This window comes from Gadus morhua, chromosome 1 (genome assembly GCF_902167405.1).
Source record: "Gadus morhua chromosome 1, gadMor3.0, whole genome shotgun sequence".
Lineage (NCBI taxonomy): Eukaryota > Metazoa > Chordata > Actinopteri > Gadiformes > Gadidae > Gadus > Gadus morhua.
In genome coordinates, this window is record NC_044048.1 from 5,581,305 (window position 1) to 5,597,832 (window position 16,528).

At 44.5% G+C, this 16,528-nt stretch overlaps 2 protein-coding genes across 3 annotated transcripts in view; one reads left to right on the forward strand and one right to left on the reverse strand.

Moving 5' to 3' along the window:
- Window positions 1-15,596, forward strand: ada (adenosine deaminase). Its single transcript, XM_030363911.1, is given in 16 exon segments — window positions 1-53; window positions 200-877; window positions 1,093-1,100; window positions 1,286-1,659; window positions 4,595-4,656; window positions 4,790-4,912; window positions 6,503-6,590; window positions 6,592-6,646; window positions 7,303-7,388; window positions 7,390-7,420; window positions 9,055-9,179; window positions 10,810-10,881; window positions 11,060-11,161; window positions 12,220-12,287; window positions 12,855-12,984; window positions 14,101-15,596. Coding segments are annotated over 16 exon segments (2,160 nt in total). The 3' UTR covers window positions 14,206-15,596.
- The window catches only part of pkig (protein kinase (cAMP-dependent, catalytic) inhibitor gamma), an 18,207-nt gene continuing 16,826 nt past the window's right edge, over window positions 15,148-16,528 (reverse strand). The window contains exon 3 of one of the 2 annotated variants that reach the window (XM_030367533.1): window positions 15,148-15,829. In XM_030367533.1, coding sequence (XP_030223393.1) covers window positions 15,750-15,829 — 80 coding nt within the window. In that variant the 3' untranslated portion in view covers window positions 15,148-15,749. Of the gene's footprint in view, window positions 15,833-16,528 lie in introns of both variants that reach the window. The other variant, XM_030367525.1, reaches the window with a different exon arrangement.

The window sequence follows — 16,528 nt, forward strand, 5'->3', positions numbered from 1 at the left end:
ATGCATCAGACCGTCAAAAGTAGCAACAAAATCAACGGTGCTTTTTTCGCAAGGTCCACCTTGAGAGGAAACCACTGCACTTACTTCTTTATTACAACTTTGTCTCAGCATTGCACACATCAGTCAAAGCCCTACAAACCCCTTCAGGGTACACACACATGGGCCGGAAGCAGGTGTAGTATGGGCCCCGCCCCCATAGGCCACCACCAGCACTACGGGACCTGAGGGCCCCACACTTCATATACTGCACACAAGTCAGACCGGGCTTCCCCCCCTCAGCACGCCCACCATATCGCAGCGCACAAGGCAGTCACAAGCCACGGTACTACGGGGGCCGTGCTACCAGGGCCCCGTACTACCAGGGACCCTGTTACTACCAGAGCCCTGTGCTACCCGGGCCCCGTACTACCAGGACCCTGTACTACTACCAGACGCCCTGTGCTACCAGGGCCCCGTACTACCAGAGCCCTGTACTACCAGAGCCCTGTGCTACCAGGGCCCCGTACTACCAGAGCCCTGTACTACCAGAGCCCTGTGCTACCAGGGCCCTGTACTACCAGAGCCCCTGTACTACCAGAGCCCTGTGCTACAAGGGCCCCACACTAACCAGGGCCCCTGTACTACCAGAGCCCTGTGCTACCAGTGGCCCCAACACTACCAGGGCCCTGTACTACCAGAGCCCTGTGCTACCAGGGGCCCCGTACTACCAGGACCCACCACCACTACAGGGGCCCACACTACCAGGGCCCCGTACTACCAGGACCCCGTACTACCAGGGCCCCAACACTACCAGGGCAGGGCCCAACACTACCAGGGCCCCGCCACTACCAGGGCCCCCACACTACCAGGGCCCCACACTACCTCCGCCTCCGCAGAGGTTGTGTATAAAAAATATATTTATGGTATATTATGGTATATATATATATATATATATATCATATATATATATATTTATGGTATATATATATATATGAATTGAATTAAAAAGTAAACTCAGTATAACTGAATCCTTTAAGATGAACACAGACGGAGCAGAACGCTTTCTCTTGGTTGAATTGTCCCCTCTCCTTTTCGCCTGCGCGGCTATTACAGTAAAGGCCGTATTGTTTCCACGTAGCAGCGGATGTAAATCGTTTTGAGTTCGTTTTTGGTCAAATAGATAACCCGTCTTATCTTGTCCTAGACCCTCCGGGACATGGTTTAACCTGGTCCTAGACCCTCTGCGACATGGTTTAACTTGGCCTAATGCAATTACAGAGGTAAACCTCTCCAAACGTGCGCGTAGAAGAAATCTCCTCCAAGCTGCCAGAGCTGCTGATCCGGTCCTGGGTGCAGGTTGACCCCATACCTCATGTGGATCGCCGGGTGGGAGTGCTCTGTGGGACTGCACCGGTTTTAACTGTTGCACTATTGGTTAAGCAGAGTGCATCTGCAGCACTTCGTGTTTTAATTTGTACACTATCGAGGCGTGTCCACCACACACACCACCACACACACACCACACACACACACACACACACCGCACTCACACACTATGTACATAACACGGTTCTCCAACTCGTGGACTCACTCGTTCTCTTAGCAGAGGTTCAGCCCTCCCGACTCTTTTCCTGCTATGGCCGAGGTGCTTCTGAAGCGGTGGGGTTCGAACAGCCGAAGGTAGGTCCTACCACTGGACAACCACCTGTTAGTCGAACGTAAACATGACTGAATGGTCAGGACGTAACACCTAGGGACGATCACTTCTTATTCCTGCTTTCTCATTTCTTCTGCTCCACTTTTTCCAAAGCGCGGGGACATGAACAAACAGTTTGATCTTGGGTGACAATGATCAGATTGATACGGGTGAAATTGATCAGATTGATTGGGGTGGTATTGATCAGATTGATTGGGGTTATATTGATCAGATTAATCCGGGGTTGATCAGATTGATTTGGATTACAATGATCAGATTGATCCGGGGTTATATTGATCATATTGATCCGGGGTTGCATTGGTTAGAATGATCCGGGGTTATATTGATCAGATTGATCCGGGTGATATTGATCAGATTGATCCGGGGTTATAATTGATCGCTCTATGAAGCTGATCATAGATCGGTTTGCATTGCCCTCTCGTCAAGTCGTTAGGGTCTCGTGGAAAATAACTTTTACCTATAGGCTGCGTTTTCAGATGTAGGCTACATGACAAACGAAGTATGTTTATGCTTGTCAAACTGAGCAATGGCGTGTGCTGTGATAACGTTAAGAGGAACGAAAGAAAGATGGGCAACTGGAGAGAGGATGATCCACGGAGAGAGAAAGAGAATGGCCTTACAGATGGTATCAACATCCCCAGCCAAAACGTAGCCTAGTCAGAGTTAGTCTGGCCCAATGGCATTATGCTTATGAAGGACGTAGCCCATGACCAATCTAATGGAATTATATAGAAAATAAATTATTCATATTAAGTTTATATTGTTTTCGCAAGCTTCTTTTTGATCAATCAAACTAACAATCCCACATTTCTCTTTGGTATCTCATAGAAATTAATATAATAATTGCTAATAATATAATATACTAATTCATATATAATTTGTTGCCACAAAACAGCAAGAATGGCAACAAAATCAATTGAAAGAAGAGAGGCCAACAGAAATGGATAAACAATTGGCAAAGTAAATATAAAGTATAATGCCAAACGGATGTGCTGTTTGGTTGCAGATGAGAAAAAACAGCTGGTCTTCTTCTCTCTCTCTCTCTCTCTCTCTCTCTCTCTCTCTCTCTCTCTCTCTCTCTCTCTCTCTTTGTGTGTGTGTGTGTGTCTCTCTCTCTCTCTCTCTCTCTCTCTCTCTCTCTCTCTCTCTCTCTCTCCTCTCTCTCTCTCTCTCTCTCTGTCTCGTCTCTCTCTCTCTCTCTCTCTCAGAGTGCTTATCTTGTGAGTAAAAACCTGGACGCTATTGTTCCGAGGGGGTCTTTTACAGTTCCCAAATGGTCAGGCCCGCTCACAGGATGTTGATCAAAATTACTTCTGGACCACGGTTATTTACATAGAGAAGACGGACAAGACAGCTGGCGCATACAAACATTTACACTAACGTTTTCAAGCAATGCAGACAGATAATAAACAAATCAACTGCAGACATCTCATGTCAACAATACCATCAAACCAATGGTTGTCTGCAGACTTTCCTTGTTTTGCATGGCTCCATCTATGCTCTTGAGGCCGTCATTGACTCACAGACACACATTAATCCTTCACTATTCCGCCTCAACAGTTTGATATATTGAGAAACATTCATTGCGGTTTGGAAGAAAAAACAATCCTCAAAGACTCACGCGCAATAAAATGTCAGACATTACACCACGTTCTAGGAATTAAATTGGAAATATAAATATAATGTGGCTACATAAATATAATAAACTGGAAAACAATGAACCTTTTTAAGCCTTTGCTCCAATTTTCCTTTGTCTCCCCGGGATTGCTGAGATCACATTCCTCTTAATTGCAGCATTATGCCGATCATACTATATTCACAGGTGTCCTTGTTTGTTTAAAAGTTTATTGTGCAGGGGCAAATACATTGTACATTGCTTCCTATAAAAGATGCCATGCATGCAGGTTTCTATTCAAGACTCATTTGCAACCCCTGTCTCTAGTTAGGCCTTTACTTCTTTATAGATTGCGATAGACTTTGCGGACTTCCTCACTAATAGGTTATTGTGTCCAGAAACAGCCTTAACAGCATTAACTTCAGCACTTCTTTCCCTGTATTTACTTGTTACTGAAGGAAGAGCATAAGGCCTCAATGGGATATTCCGCCCTTAATACCAGAGTATGCCAATATAGGTTGGCCTGATACATGTTTGAACATCCTTAAACATCTTCATTCCAAGAACAAATCATGGTATTTGTTTCAAGACCATTTATTGTTGATAGCCACTGGTGTCCCGGGTGGGGGTTGACGACAGGGGCAGAGTCAAGGTGCAGAATGAGTTGTGTTTGACCCTTGGTCATAGCTGAGTTATATGTGTTGGTGTTAATGCCCCTCCCTGGGTTCACGTTTCCTTGCATGGTGGCCTGTTTGCATTGTTTGTTTGAGTAGATACGATGATGAGTTTATTGGTGTGCATGTTAAATGTGTGGGCTTGATGCCTGCTGATTGGTCTGGCGGCTGGCAGTCATCAGTTATGTTCAGTTAAATGTGAAATAAATGACATGTCTTCTGTGGTCCACACCTGTTTGGATGGCTTTATTTGTGGGAATCTGAGTAGGGAGGGGACAACTTCCATGTTACTGGCTGGTCCCCCACTCCGACGGTAACTGCATGGGGGCTTGTCCGGGGAGCTGACCTCTCAGCTCCTGGCTCTCAGGTTGACCTCTCAGCAGCAGCTCATCCCTTCTGTGTACATCTACCAGGACTTGCCGTCTATCTTAAATTCTAATAGCAACATTTTTGTTTGAATATATGTATAAACTCGTCCTTCCTTTTCTTTTATTGAATCCCAGGCGGTCCTCTCTTTTGATGAGGCGGAATAGTAGTTACGGCTAGGATAAGGATAATAGGAGCTAATGTTCATTGGGTTTTGTTTGTTGGTGTCTTTGTCCTCTGCAGGTGGAGTTGCATGTACACCTGATGGAGCCATCAGAGTAACAGACCATTCTAGACGTAGCCAAGTGAGTCGTAATTTCCTTCATTGCTCCTGTTAAATTATAGCCATTGCTATCTCAGTACTACCCAGATAGTATTGTATAGGGTGTATTGTATATGTATACTGTTGACTGTCTTCATGTCCCCTGTGTCCTTTAGGAGGCGCGGTGTCTCCCTACCGGCCGACATGTCGGAGGGGATGACCCAGATCATCATCCTCCAGGAGCCTGCCACCCTCACTGAGTTCCTTGGCAAGTTCGCCGAGTACATGCACGTCATTGCGTGAGTGAATGTGAAACCAAAACCAGAGATCATGATAACAGCCTCTGACATTAGTATCACAAATACAGCTCTGTCAAGTTTTTATTTAGGCTGATTTATTTATCTACCTCGATCATTGGGTGGTTAAGAGATAACGGTTGATAGTAGTGGACTCTGCTCCACTCCTTCAGAAGCCCTAAGCTCAGCCAGTCCACGTCCAGCTGGGCAGTCCAAAGGAAGCCCATTAGACTGGATGGTCATTAGTGAGATGGATTGTGTCTATAAATGCCAAGAATATTGATTGGTGTGCCCTGTGATATGAAAGATTAGATCGGAAAAATATGTAGACATTTTCTGCAACTGCAGCCAAAGGCATATAATCTAACATTTAGAACATTTACATTCCCCATGCCTGTAAGGACTGGCACTTCGTCATAAAGGGGTTCAGAAGAAGAGGAGTAGAATGTGAATGTGTTCTAGGGAATATACTCCACACATTATTTACTTGCACAAACCACAATTTGATCATAATTTGATGATCTAAGTGGCTAATGCAGCACCTTTTGTGGTTTATCCAGTATTGATTGTATGCTTTCATTAAATTCACTTCTGAATGCATGCTCATGCTCTTTGGAGTTCCCTTTCTCTGGCTGAGAGTAAAGGGAACTCTGGGTTAGAGCTCAACATTTGTGAGGCAAGGAGGGTGTGTCTACTCTCGGAAGACCTTATGTAAGGAAGATGATTGTCCATAATGAGACCCATGAGAATGGTTAGGGCAACATGTATATATATATACTATGTATATAAGACAATTAAAATTAGCACATTAAGCAGACGCTTTTACCAAAGCAACTTACATCGTTTAATACACACATTGACACACCGACGGCAGAGTCAACCATGCAAGGCGACTGCCAGCTCGTCAGGAGCAGTTAGGGTTAAGTTTCTTGCTCAGCGACACATCACACACGATCGGGATCGAACTAGCAACCTTTCGGTTACAAGCCAAATGCTCTACCTCCTGAGCTAAGCCGACCCAGTGAACCCAAAGGCACAACATGGGCAATTAGCTAGCAATGTTACGCTAAAGCAGAACTGGTTGGTAGGCTTGATTGCTGCAGGGAAGGGGAAGCATGACGCCAACCAGATGACTACCGGGACACTTGTTCCTTTGCAGAGTACATGCTGGAGGACATTCTACATCATGTGAAAGGAGCCACCTTAAGATGTTCTATATTTATGTGATTAATAGGACCAGGGGGAGACTGGGTGGCCAAGTCTTGGAGCAAAGGGGGAAAGCCGCACACCTAGGAGAAAAATACATTTCCAAATACCACTACAGCCCAGTCCAAGCCTTTTATAGTGAAATATATATTAAAGATGGAAAGATAAATAGAGATGGATCGCAAGAAAAAAATTCTCAGTTTAACATACACAAGATCAAGTGACTGAATCAAGTTAATTTAATACATGTGAAGCAGCATTGTGATTGTGGTGAGCTTCAGACTGAGGTCCATTGTTAAAGGGTGTCAGATTGAACATAAGTTCAGGTGGTACAAAGAGTAAAGTGCAGCATCATGAGCTTTCCAACTGTCGCTTTCCTTTGTCCAGTGGAGACAGAGAGGCCATCAAGAGGATCGCCTACGAGTTTGTGGAGGACAAAGCCAAAGAGGGAGTTGTCTACGTGGAGGTGAGGTACCAGTCCTCACTTCCTGGCCAACACTCAAGTGGAACCCATCCCCTGGACCAGGAGGAGTAAGTCAGCCGTTTCCCTTAACATGAAACAAGTTAGCTCTTACTACAACATTAATATAATAATAATTATGCAAGGGATAATGCATACTGTAGAACACCGGTCATTATCAGGAAAATATTTAGATGCGTTAATATTTCGGCGACGTTCTATACATTACCCCGCTTATTACACGGCTGCTTTTCAAAACAAAAAATTACTTAACACGGTGTGTCCTTTTTACAATATACCATTCGTAGTGTTGATCAGCAGAGAAATAGTCATAGACGTTGACGTCGTCCAGCAATGAATAAGCTGGGGATGATAAGTTAACAGGACTACTTGCGGAGTAATACCAAAGATGTGAATGAGAGGCAAAAAATCCACTTTCCTTGACAGCGGTAATTATATGCCTAGCAACGGTCAATTATCGAAAAAGAATTCACGGCTGGAAGTCGGAAAGCCCCATGCAAGTGAACGGAGCATTGAATATGTCTGTATCTATATTTTAAAGTATATCAAGGTCAGCCCTCTAACCCACTTACCTACCAACTACAGTATCTTATTAATGCGGTCATATTTTATTTTAATGATTAAATGGGTTATGCTCGTGGCTAAACACAGTGTTTACATGTATTGTCACCCAGCTGTTGTCAACAGGTTGTTGTGCTTCCTCCAGGGGCGACGTGAGCCCGGATGGACGTGGTGCGTCTGGTGAATGAGGGCCTGAAGGAAGGAGAAAAGGCTTTCAATGTTCAAGCCAGGGTCCATTCTCTGCTGCATGCGTCACATGCCAAGTAATGCACTGTTCATGCTAACATACTGAATTTGTAGTGATCCGTGACGGACCTAATTCTTCCGATGTATTCATTTTGAATTCAACTGAAATACAAGTAGGGCATTTCAAGAGGGTACCTTTTAGAAATACGATTGAAAAAGATTCAAAAAGAAAAATGACATTGAGACTGAATGTCTATTGTTGGAGTCTGTCGTCATGTGATCAGACATCACGAGTTGAACCCAGCAAGGTTCAGGGAAAAAGGGAAACGATGGCTTTGTCTTTCATGACTCCGTTACAGGGACCCTTTCCCATTGGCTGCTGATCCGACCTCAGACTCAGTACCACCACACAATAATAGAACATATCAAACCGGTTTGATCTGCTCTAGTGTCTGAAATGGTGACCATTGATAATATGTATTTTTATATCCTATTTTGAAATGGTATAGCTTGAAATGCCATATTGGATTTTCTCCTAGGTAAAATTCAATGTTATGACTGAACTGGTGTTTACATTTCCATATACAAAAAAGTTTTTCTTCCATTTTTTTTCAAATCTTCCATTTTGTTCTCTGAAATCAACATTGCAGACATATAGATGAGCTGTTCTTCATGAATCCATGTGTCATATGAGTCTACAGTATTCATCAGTAGCACACCCACTATAGTGTGTACAATCCAATAGAATTGACCTGAGTGTGTGTGGATGACTGCTGATGAAGAGTCAGACGGGGTTTTGGGACTGGGTTTGATGGCACACCTGTTTGCGTTGAGCGCATTGAGGCTCCATGTGCAGAGATTCCACCAGCCGAACAAGCTTCTTACACACCAAAAAAGTGGCACTCTTCACTATGCTATACTGGCCTAATACGGGACGCCTCGGGACGGCTTTGTAAGGCTCGGTAAGGGACGCCTCGGGGCGGGACGCCTCGGTACGGGACGCCTCGGGACAGCTTTGTAAGGCACGGTACGGGACGCCTCGTTACGGGACGCGGCGCGGCGGGGAAGGGCTAGGTTGTGTCATAGTATTGAGTAAATGACACAACACTCACTCGATGACACAACACGCCTCTTTAGTTTAATTATCGCCTTGATTTGTTTAAGACACTTATGATTTGGGTTGTTTCAGACGGACAGCGACACATACATAGATATGTGACCCTCAATATTCCCCCCTTTAAGCTTCCTAATCTCACCAGCTCATTGAGTGCTGATTTTTTTTCACAATAGTCCTGTTCATACGTCCTTGCTATGAGGAAGAAATGTGTTGAATATAATCGGCGATCTAATTGTGTTAAATATTGCCTTTAGACCAAGACTAATCCGGACGGAATCTGTCCTATTTCCACAAGCTTTTGGTTTTGCAAGAGAATATCGTTTAACTATATTTTACTATTTGTATAGCATTTTAAAACGTCCTAAATTATTTGGCTCAGGTTTTACAGATTATCGTACATCAAAAGAAATGGCAAAAAGCAAAAGACTCCTGTGGTGTAATCAGAGAGAAATTCCCCTTGTGTTTCGGTGGTTTTACATGTGTGTGTGTGTGTGTGTGTGTGTGTGTGTAAATCTGACCTACAGTAGTAGGATACAGTCATGTTGTGTTCCTGAATGAGCACTGCAGTGTCCTGAACGGTTTTTCACTGTACAGACTGGTCCATGACTGTGGTGGAGCTGTGCAAGAAGTATCGTCATGAAGGAGTGGTGGCCATCGACCTGGCTGGAGACGAGTCCCTGAACACGGATGCCCAGTCCGGCCACAGGTTGGCCTATGAGGTAAACCGTCCTGGCTGCTGAGCAACCACCAGATAACACACAGGCCGTGGGTCCGTTGGTCAGGTGGCTGTAGATTATCTCCCCTGGAGGGAGCACAGACACTTAGCAGGTCCTAGCCAACAGCGTGGACGAATACACAAATGTAACTTCATTATTTATTAGTACAAATAACTTTTCACCCCTTGAAACGGTAGTCAATTGGCGTCTTATTCAGTATCACGTCTTGGCTGAACCCCTTCTGTTGAGTGACCTTTAACCTTCCCTTTGCTCTTAAAGCAGTATGTGCAATGAATAAAACGGTTACATTGCGGTTATGTTGGTTATTGTTTGGTTTGTGCAAGTAAATAATGTGTGGAGTATATCCCCTAGACCAGAGTCCAATTCCACTCTTCTTCTGAACCCTTCATGACGAAGTGCCAGTCCTTACAGGCAAGGGATTGGTTTTCTGTAACCTCGAACACAAGATTTGAACTAACTGATTTTATCCCGTGGAATATCCTTTTGCTGAAATTGCAGAAAATGTCTAAATATTTTTCAGATCTCTTATTTTTCATATCACAGGGTGTTGGCACACCAAACAATATTGGCATTTATAGACACGATCCATCTCACTAATGACCATCCTGTCTAATGGGCTTCCTTTGGACTGCCCAGCTGGACGTGGACTGGCTGAGCTGACGGTTTATTAAGGAGTGGAGCAGAGTCCACTAATATGAACCGTTATCTCTTAACCACCCAATGATCGAGGTCATCTCGGGGAAGTCTAGTTCTTCCAGTAGGTCAGGGACTCTCCCACAACAGGCAGCAGGCCTCACCTAATCTTGGAAGTTGCACATATAGATATAAATGACCTTATCTCTGTCCCGCTATCAAGTGCCTGTAATCCAGTGTTGTTAGAGGAAAACAAGAGAGTCAATGTTGTGTTATGTTGATTCTCTGGGCCGTCTGTTGTGATGTAACCAAACTGGTTTCCTCTCTCTCCTTGACGTCTCCCAGTGCAGGTACGAAATATGATGTATCTCAAGGTGCTAGGCAAAGCACCCATAATATAAGGACAAAACTAAATGGGTGCTGCTGCTCCAGCAGGGTTAGACTAGACCAGGGGTTCCCAACCCTTTTTGTTCCAAGGACTGGCATATGGAGGACCGGTGGTCGATTTTAAATGCTTCATTTTAAGAATCATCATCTTTAAACAAAGGATGTGGCTGTCTTTCAAGATGATTTATTTGTCATATTCACAACAATTAAAGCAACAGCAATGAAATGCTTGAGTCTCAGGCTCCCTTCAACAACACAATAATATAAAAACAACAATTTATGAGAGAAACACAAGAAAAGTCACCTGAGACTTAAACACAAAAGTAGTGCATGTGCAGTTCATGTACAGTGCTTAATATACAGTGGTTTAGTTGCATATTGATAGATTTTATGTCTATGTGTTGGATGAAATGACATGACTCTTATAGCCTTAGTTATAAAATATGACACTAAAATATATTTATATATTTCGGGAAATATTTCAAGGCCTGTTACTAGTGGGTCCCCGGACCGGCTCCAGGGGTTGGGGATCGCTGGTCTAGAAATCATCGTCTGTGCATCATGTGACGTGTGTGTCCTGGCCTGTTGACAGGAGGCGGTGCTTTGTGGGATACACAGGACCGTCCACGCAGGAGAGGTCGGCCCGCCTTCCGTGGTCAAAGAGGTCTTTAACCCCACACACACACACACACACACACACACACACACACACACACACACACACACACACACACACACACACACACACACACACACACACACACACACACAGAGTATGAGACAGTGTTCAGAATGGACTCCCATTGAAGCATTTCCAAATGAAACATTTGAAGTATCTTTAGGCGGTGGAGGTTCTCAAGGCGGAGCGCATTGGCCACGGTTACCGGACTCTGGAAGACCCAGCCCTCTACAAACAGCTCCTGGATCAGAAGATGCATTTTGAGGTATGTCCACTGACCAATTATCAGGCCCCGGTCCTTCAGAAGTCATCGGCTCTGATCTTGAAAACAGGATGTTCAAAGGAAGAAACCGATTCTGAAATCGGATTAGATCTCATAATCCAATCTTGGTATGGACCTGGATGAAACCTTCAGTATGTGTAGCTTTAATGCAAATGAGGAGGAGAGAGGAGGCTCAAGGAGGAGGGTTGGGGTGTGGCCCTGAGCAGTTTGCAGCCACAGTACCATGCCCTCTGTTTACAGTGGTTGTATCGCAATGGCGAGGCGCACACAGCCTTTGGCCGTGTTCTGTAAATATTCTAGAGCACTCCAGGTGCTCCGGCGGGAGTCCTGGAGCTCTATATCCAAATAATATCATATTATGCATAGATATCTATATCATATAATATATATTATCAAGGCCAAAAGCTGTGTGAGCCTCCAGACGATATTATGAATCTCAAACGACTGCGTCAGGTTCTCAGGCGTCCACATCAATCTGAAGTAGACTGAACCACGACATGGCGGAGAAAGGGATTGTTGCCCGCGATTGTTGACCGCGGTTGTCTCCCGCCGGAGCCTTGCTGCCGAGGGACCACCGGCGCCTCGGCAGCGGTCAGCGCTTAGGCACCACCGCCTCCTGCAGCGGGCAGCGCCCGAGGCGGTGGTGCCTCGGCAGCGGGCAGCGTGAAGCGGGGCTCAAGCGGGAGACATTCGTGGGCAACAATCCCTTTCTCCTCCATGTCGTGGTTCATGTACTGCAGGGAGTCAAAGCCAAAGTTCCTTTCCCCCAATTCATTCTCAACCTTGGCTGAGATAACCCCCACTACGAGTCTCGTTGTAGAAATACCAGAGACGAGAGTTCGACGTGTTATGCGCCATAACACCAACAGCAGAGCGGTTATCCAAATAACAAGGAAGTGTACAACACTTGCGTTACAGTCTAGGAGCTCTATGTCTAAATGATATCGTATTACCAGATTGAACCCATATACCTTTGATTGTTATCCCTTTGCCTTGACGAGACTGAATGTGTTAAGTATGGTGCTTCTGTGTTATTTCAGGTGTGCCCCATCTCTAGCAAATTCACCGGAGCCTGTGACCCGGACTTTACCAAGCACCCGGTCATCAGGTGAGTGGGCACCATCCACATAATGACACACTGCCAATGCAGCGCATTCAAATGAGTGCAGCACAGAGTACAAACTCAGAAAGGTTGAGCTCAAATAGCACGGTTACTGAGAAAGATGGTACGAGGGGGTTTTGAACGAAAGAAAGCTCCTAGTCTAAGTGACAGAAGAAAGAATATTGACCCAAATTGACAAGTCAAAGGTGGCCTGTACCGGAGATTCAAGTTCTCTAACGACGTCTTTGCTATATAACCGACATCCTCCCAATACGTGACAATTGCTACCTACAACATCTGAAATATGTATGTATACTAGACATTAGCGAACTACAGAAACAAGTTATATTTTAACGGAGGACGCCAGGAAAGATTTGATATTTGAAATTGATCTTGGATAGAGAGGCTGTCGGACATGGATGTTAAGCAGGCCAGGAGAAAGATGATGAAGAGAACCCAGTTCCTGCTTGGCTAAAGGTTCAACTAGGCGCGCCCAAAGGCCACTATTGCACCGAGTGGGAAAATATGATGATGACGATGATGTCAATTGGTTCTTTTTGTTCCCATTTGCAGGTTCAGGAAAGACAAGGCAAATTACTCTCTTAACACAGACGACCCGCTGATCTTCAACTCCACCCTGAATCTGGACTACCTCACTGCCCAGCAGCACATGGGCTTCACCCAGGAGGAGTTCCAGAGACTGGTGAGTTTTTGCACACTCCATCGGTGTACCCTCATCAAACTTGGGATTTCTTGGAAGTACCTTCAGCTCAAATACTGTATTTCCAGAAAGTATGGATTCAGAAATGTTTAACTAATGTTGGTGGCTGAATTAGTATGGATTCAGAGGTGTTTAACTAATGTTAGTGGCTTAATTTGTATGGATTCAGACGTGTTTAACTAATGTTGGTGCCTGAATTAGTCTGGATTCAGACGTTTAACTGAATTATTTTCGGAAGAAATATCAGTCCTATTCTTCACCAGTAGATGTCAGACTAGACTGGCTGAAATCTCCAAATTACTAAAATAAGTATTTCTATACAGTTAAAATAAGCGCACTTTCTTCCTAAAAAGGTTATTTTAACCGGATTCCAGTGAATGTATAGAGCAAGCGGACAGTTGGCATCCGTAGTCAATGGATTAGAGGAAAGTATGAAGTTCAAAATGAGTGTCATTCTTTTAGACTTAGGTCATAACAACTGTGCAAATGCAGACCCAAAAACCAACTTGTGCGTGAATTGACTTGTGGAGACAAGCTCCTCTAGAAAGTAAAAGCTCAACATCAAGCCACTAGCACAGAGCCTTAAGCCTTCGAGTTCATGATGCTGAGGTGAAGGGTCTACGTCTGCGCATCGCACTACAAACACAAGGCCCGCTCTCATTTTAAGTCAGAGGTCACCGAGACTCTGCTTAGCCACCCCCTCCCATACGCTTATTGTATGTTGTACGTCCTGGCACTTCTAAATAGTACTTAGTTGTGTAGCATCTTATCCTAGCTATCTTTGTTGTAAACAGAGGATGGGTTAACATAGCGATTTTTAGCTCTTGCCACTTGTTCTATGAACATCCTTACTGTACCAACAGCGATATATTGTTGTTAAGAGTTAGGGTGAGGTACTTAATGTCCTTATTGTAAGTGGCTTTGGGTAAAAGCGTCTGCTAAAAGCCCTCAATGTTAATAAGTAATGTAATGAGTTCCATCCATTTCCCCGCATTAAGCAGACATGCCAACCTGGCAGGTTGCTCTTTAGACGTTAGAGATGATCAGAAGAAAAACCAACCTATATCCGACTGCTGCTTTGCTTACTTGTGGTTATAGAATATCTGTGCAGCTGAGTCGTGCTTCTTACCCAAGGAGGAGAAGAAGGCGCTGCTCACCAAACTCTACGAGGCCTACGGCATGCAGAAGTCCACCGGCTTCTGAAGCAGCGTGTGTATGATGGAGTCATCGGAAATCAATTGACTGGTTGTGCACAAGTCAGATCTGTGAGCCCATCTCCACCTGACTCTCTAGATGAATGGACTAGAAGAATAATTCATAATTATTAATACATGCCACCGGCAGGGTGCTGTGCAGCAGTGTTGGATCATATTTTTACAGCTAAAACTCAATTTTAATGCAAGCCTCTTTTCTTCATTCTTGTAATAAATCACTGCATTTTATGTTAATATAAATAACTAATTATGTGCCTATGGGATTACATTGAATGCTTTAAAAATAGCCACATTTCTCAGGTAAAACTAGCTAATGGGTAATTTTATCCTACTTCTCAACTGTAGATGTCGCACTAAGTGTTGATGGTACTTAATGGCCGACATGCATTTCAGGAAGACTCCAGTTAAACAAAACTGTTCTTTTAAAGTATTTTCTATATCAAATCTTAATTTGTATTACACTGATTGATGGAAGAAAAGCACTTGTTTACTATTCTCACATTATGTAAAGGCTCCAATAAAATATGGATTCTTGTAAAATATTGTTGCTCTTTAAGATTTTCAGGAAGTCATACTTAAAGTCATGAAAGAAATGAACATCGTCCTTATATTATGCAAGGCCAAACTAGATTCTGAGTTGTTTAACTTTGACCAAGTTAGGAAGGGTAACACAGAGTTCCTAAACACAATCCTTTACCTCATAGGATTCAACTAAAATGGTTACCTGCTCATTTCAGACAGGAAATGTAAACAGCAGCTTCCTGTTCCTGTGTAAACCAAGCTGATTCAATAACAGTGAGGAAACATGGCTCATACATCCATTAATGCTGCTTTACTTATTAAGGTTTCACATGTTCATACCGCTCAAGGTAGTATGCAAATTCTCCATTGTGTAAAAATGAAGAGGTTTTAGAAAATATCAAGTATGACCTTCACATTATACATTTGGGTTTTTTATTTTATTTGACAAAGAAAAATCCTATTACAAAGATATCGCTGAACATCTTGCAATAAATATGAACGTGGTATGGTACAGTACAATGTTAAGTGTTATGCTTACTGAGAGAAAAATGATTACAATTGTACAAGAACACAACTTAACTAAAACAACAAACATTGAGTAATAATATGATGGAGGTTATGACGTTCATGATCCACAGAGGCTGCTTGGACCTTTTAAAGTGTTGTCATAAATATCACTCTGGGCACACACACACACACAGGTCTTAAAGTCTGATAAGTTCCTGTGCTTTCTCCTAAACGGCCATCCACGTTATAACCTCACTGCAGGAGTCAAAAATACCTGGCAAGTGTCTCTCCACACACACACACACACACACACACACACACACACACACACACACACACACACACACACACACACACACACACACACACACACACACACACACACACACACACACACGCTCGCTGCACAAGCCGGTGGACGGTGAGTAGTAAAGAGTCTCTGCCCTTGGGTCGTGCCATGTCCCTCTCCTTCTCTGCGCCCCCTCCCGACGGCCATGGAGGGCCTCAGGTGGGCCCCGTGGGTTCTTGGGCCTCCTGGCTGGGGGAGCCTTCTCCCTGTGGTGCAGGGGGGGGCCCCACGGCGCCTTCTGGGGAAAGGGGAAACACTCCATGAGAGCAGTCCACAGCAGAGCCTCCTGAAACACACCCCTGTGGTCTCACAGAGCCACATCTCAGGAACAATGGGGAGAGAACCCAACCCAGGGACCGTCTGCGTAACCCCATATCAGCATGACATCAGCGCCCCCTCCTCGGCTGTACGGCCGGCAGTCACGCTGCGTGGTTCCCGTCAGCTTGCTTGACAATTAGGATGAAATGGACACGCCTCGTGTATAATCCAACAGCTAGCTTGGAAGCCATCGTGTTGCTGGAAACACTCCAATGGGGAATAGTGGAGTGGTGTTTAGGGAGGGCGTATCAGCTCTGGGAGGAGCAACTACCAACCTCTAGGTTTGGTCGTGTTTGAGAACATTGAAAGTAGGCGTGTCTAAAATATAAACACCCATCCAACTACTCAAATAGATGAAATTGACCGAGCAAATTCCTTCACTCTGAATCATTTGACTCTGAAGCTACAGTTGATAGTGGCACTTAGAGCCTGGGCTCTATTGTGCTGCTCTACTGGTCCACAGTGGTATAGAGGCTCTATTGTGCTGCTCTACTGGTGCACAGTGGTGTAGAGGCTCTATTGTGCTGCTCTACTGGTCCACAGTGGTGTAGAGGCTCTATTGTTCTGATCTACTGGTCCACAGTGGTGTAGAGGCTCTGTTGTGCTGCTCTACTGG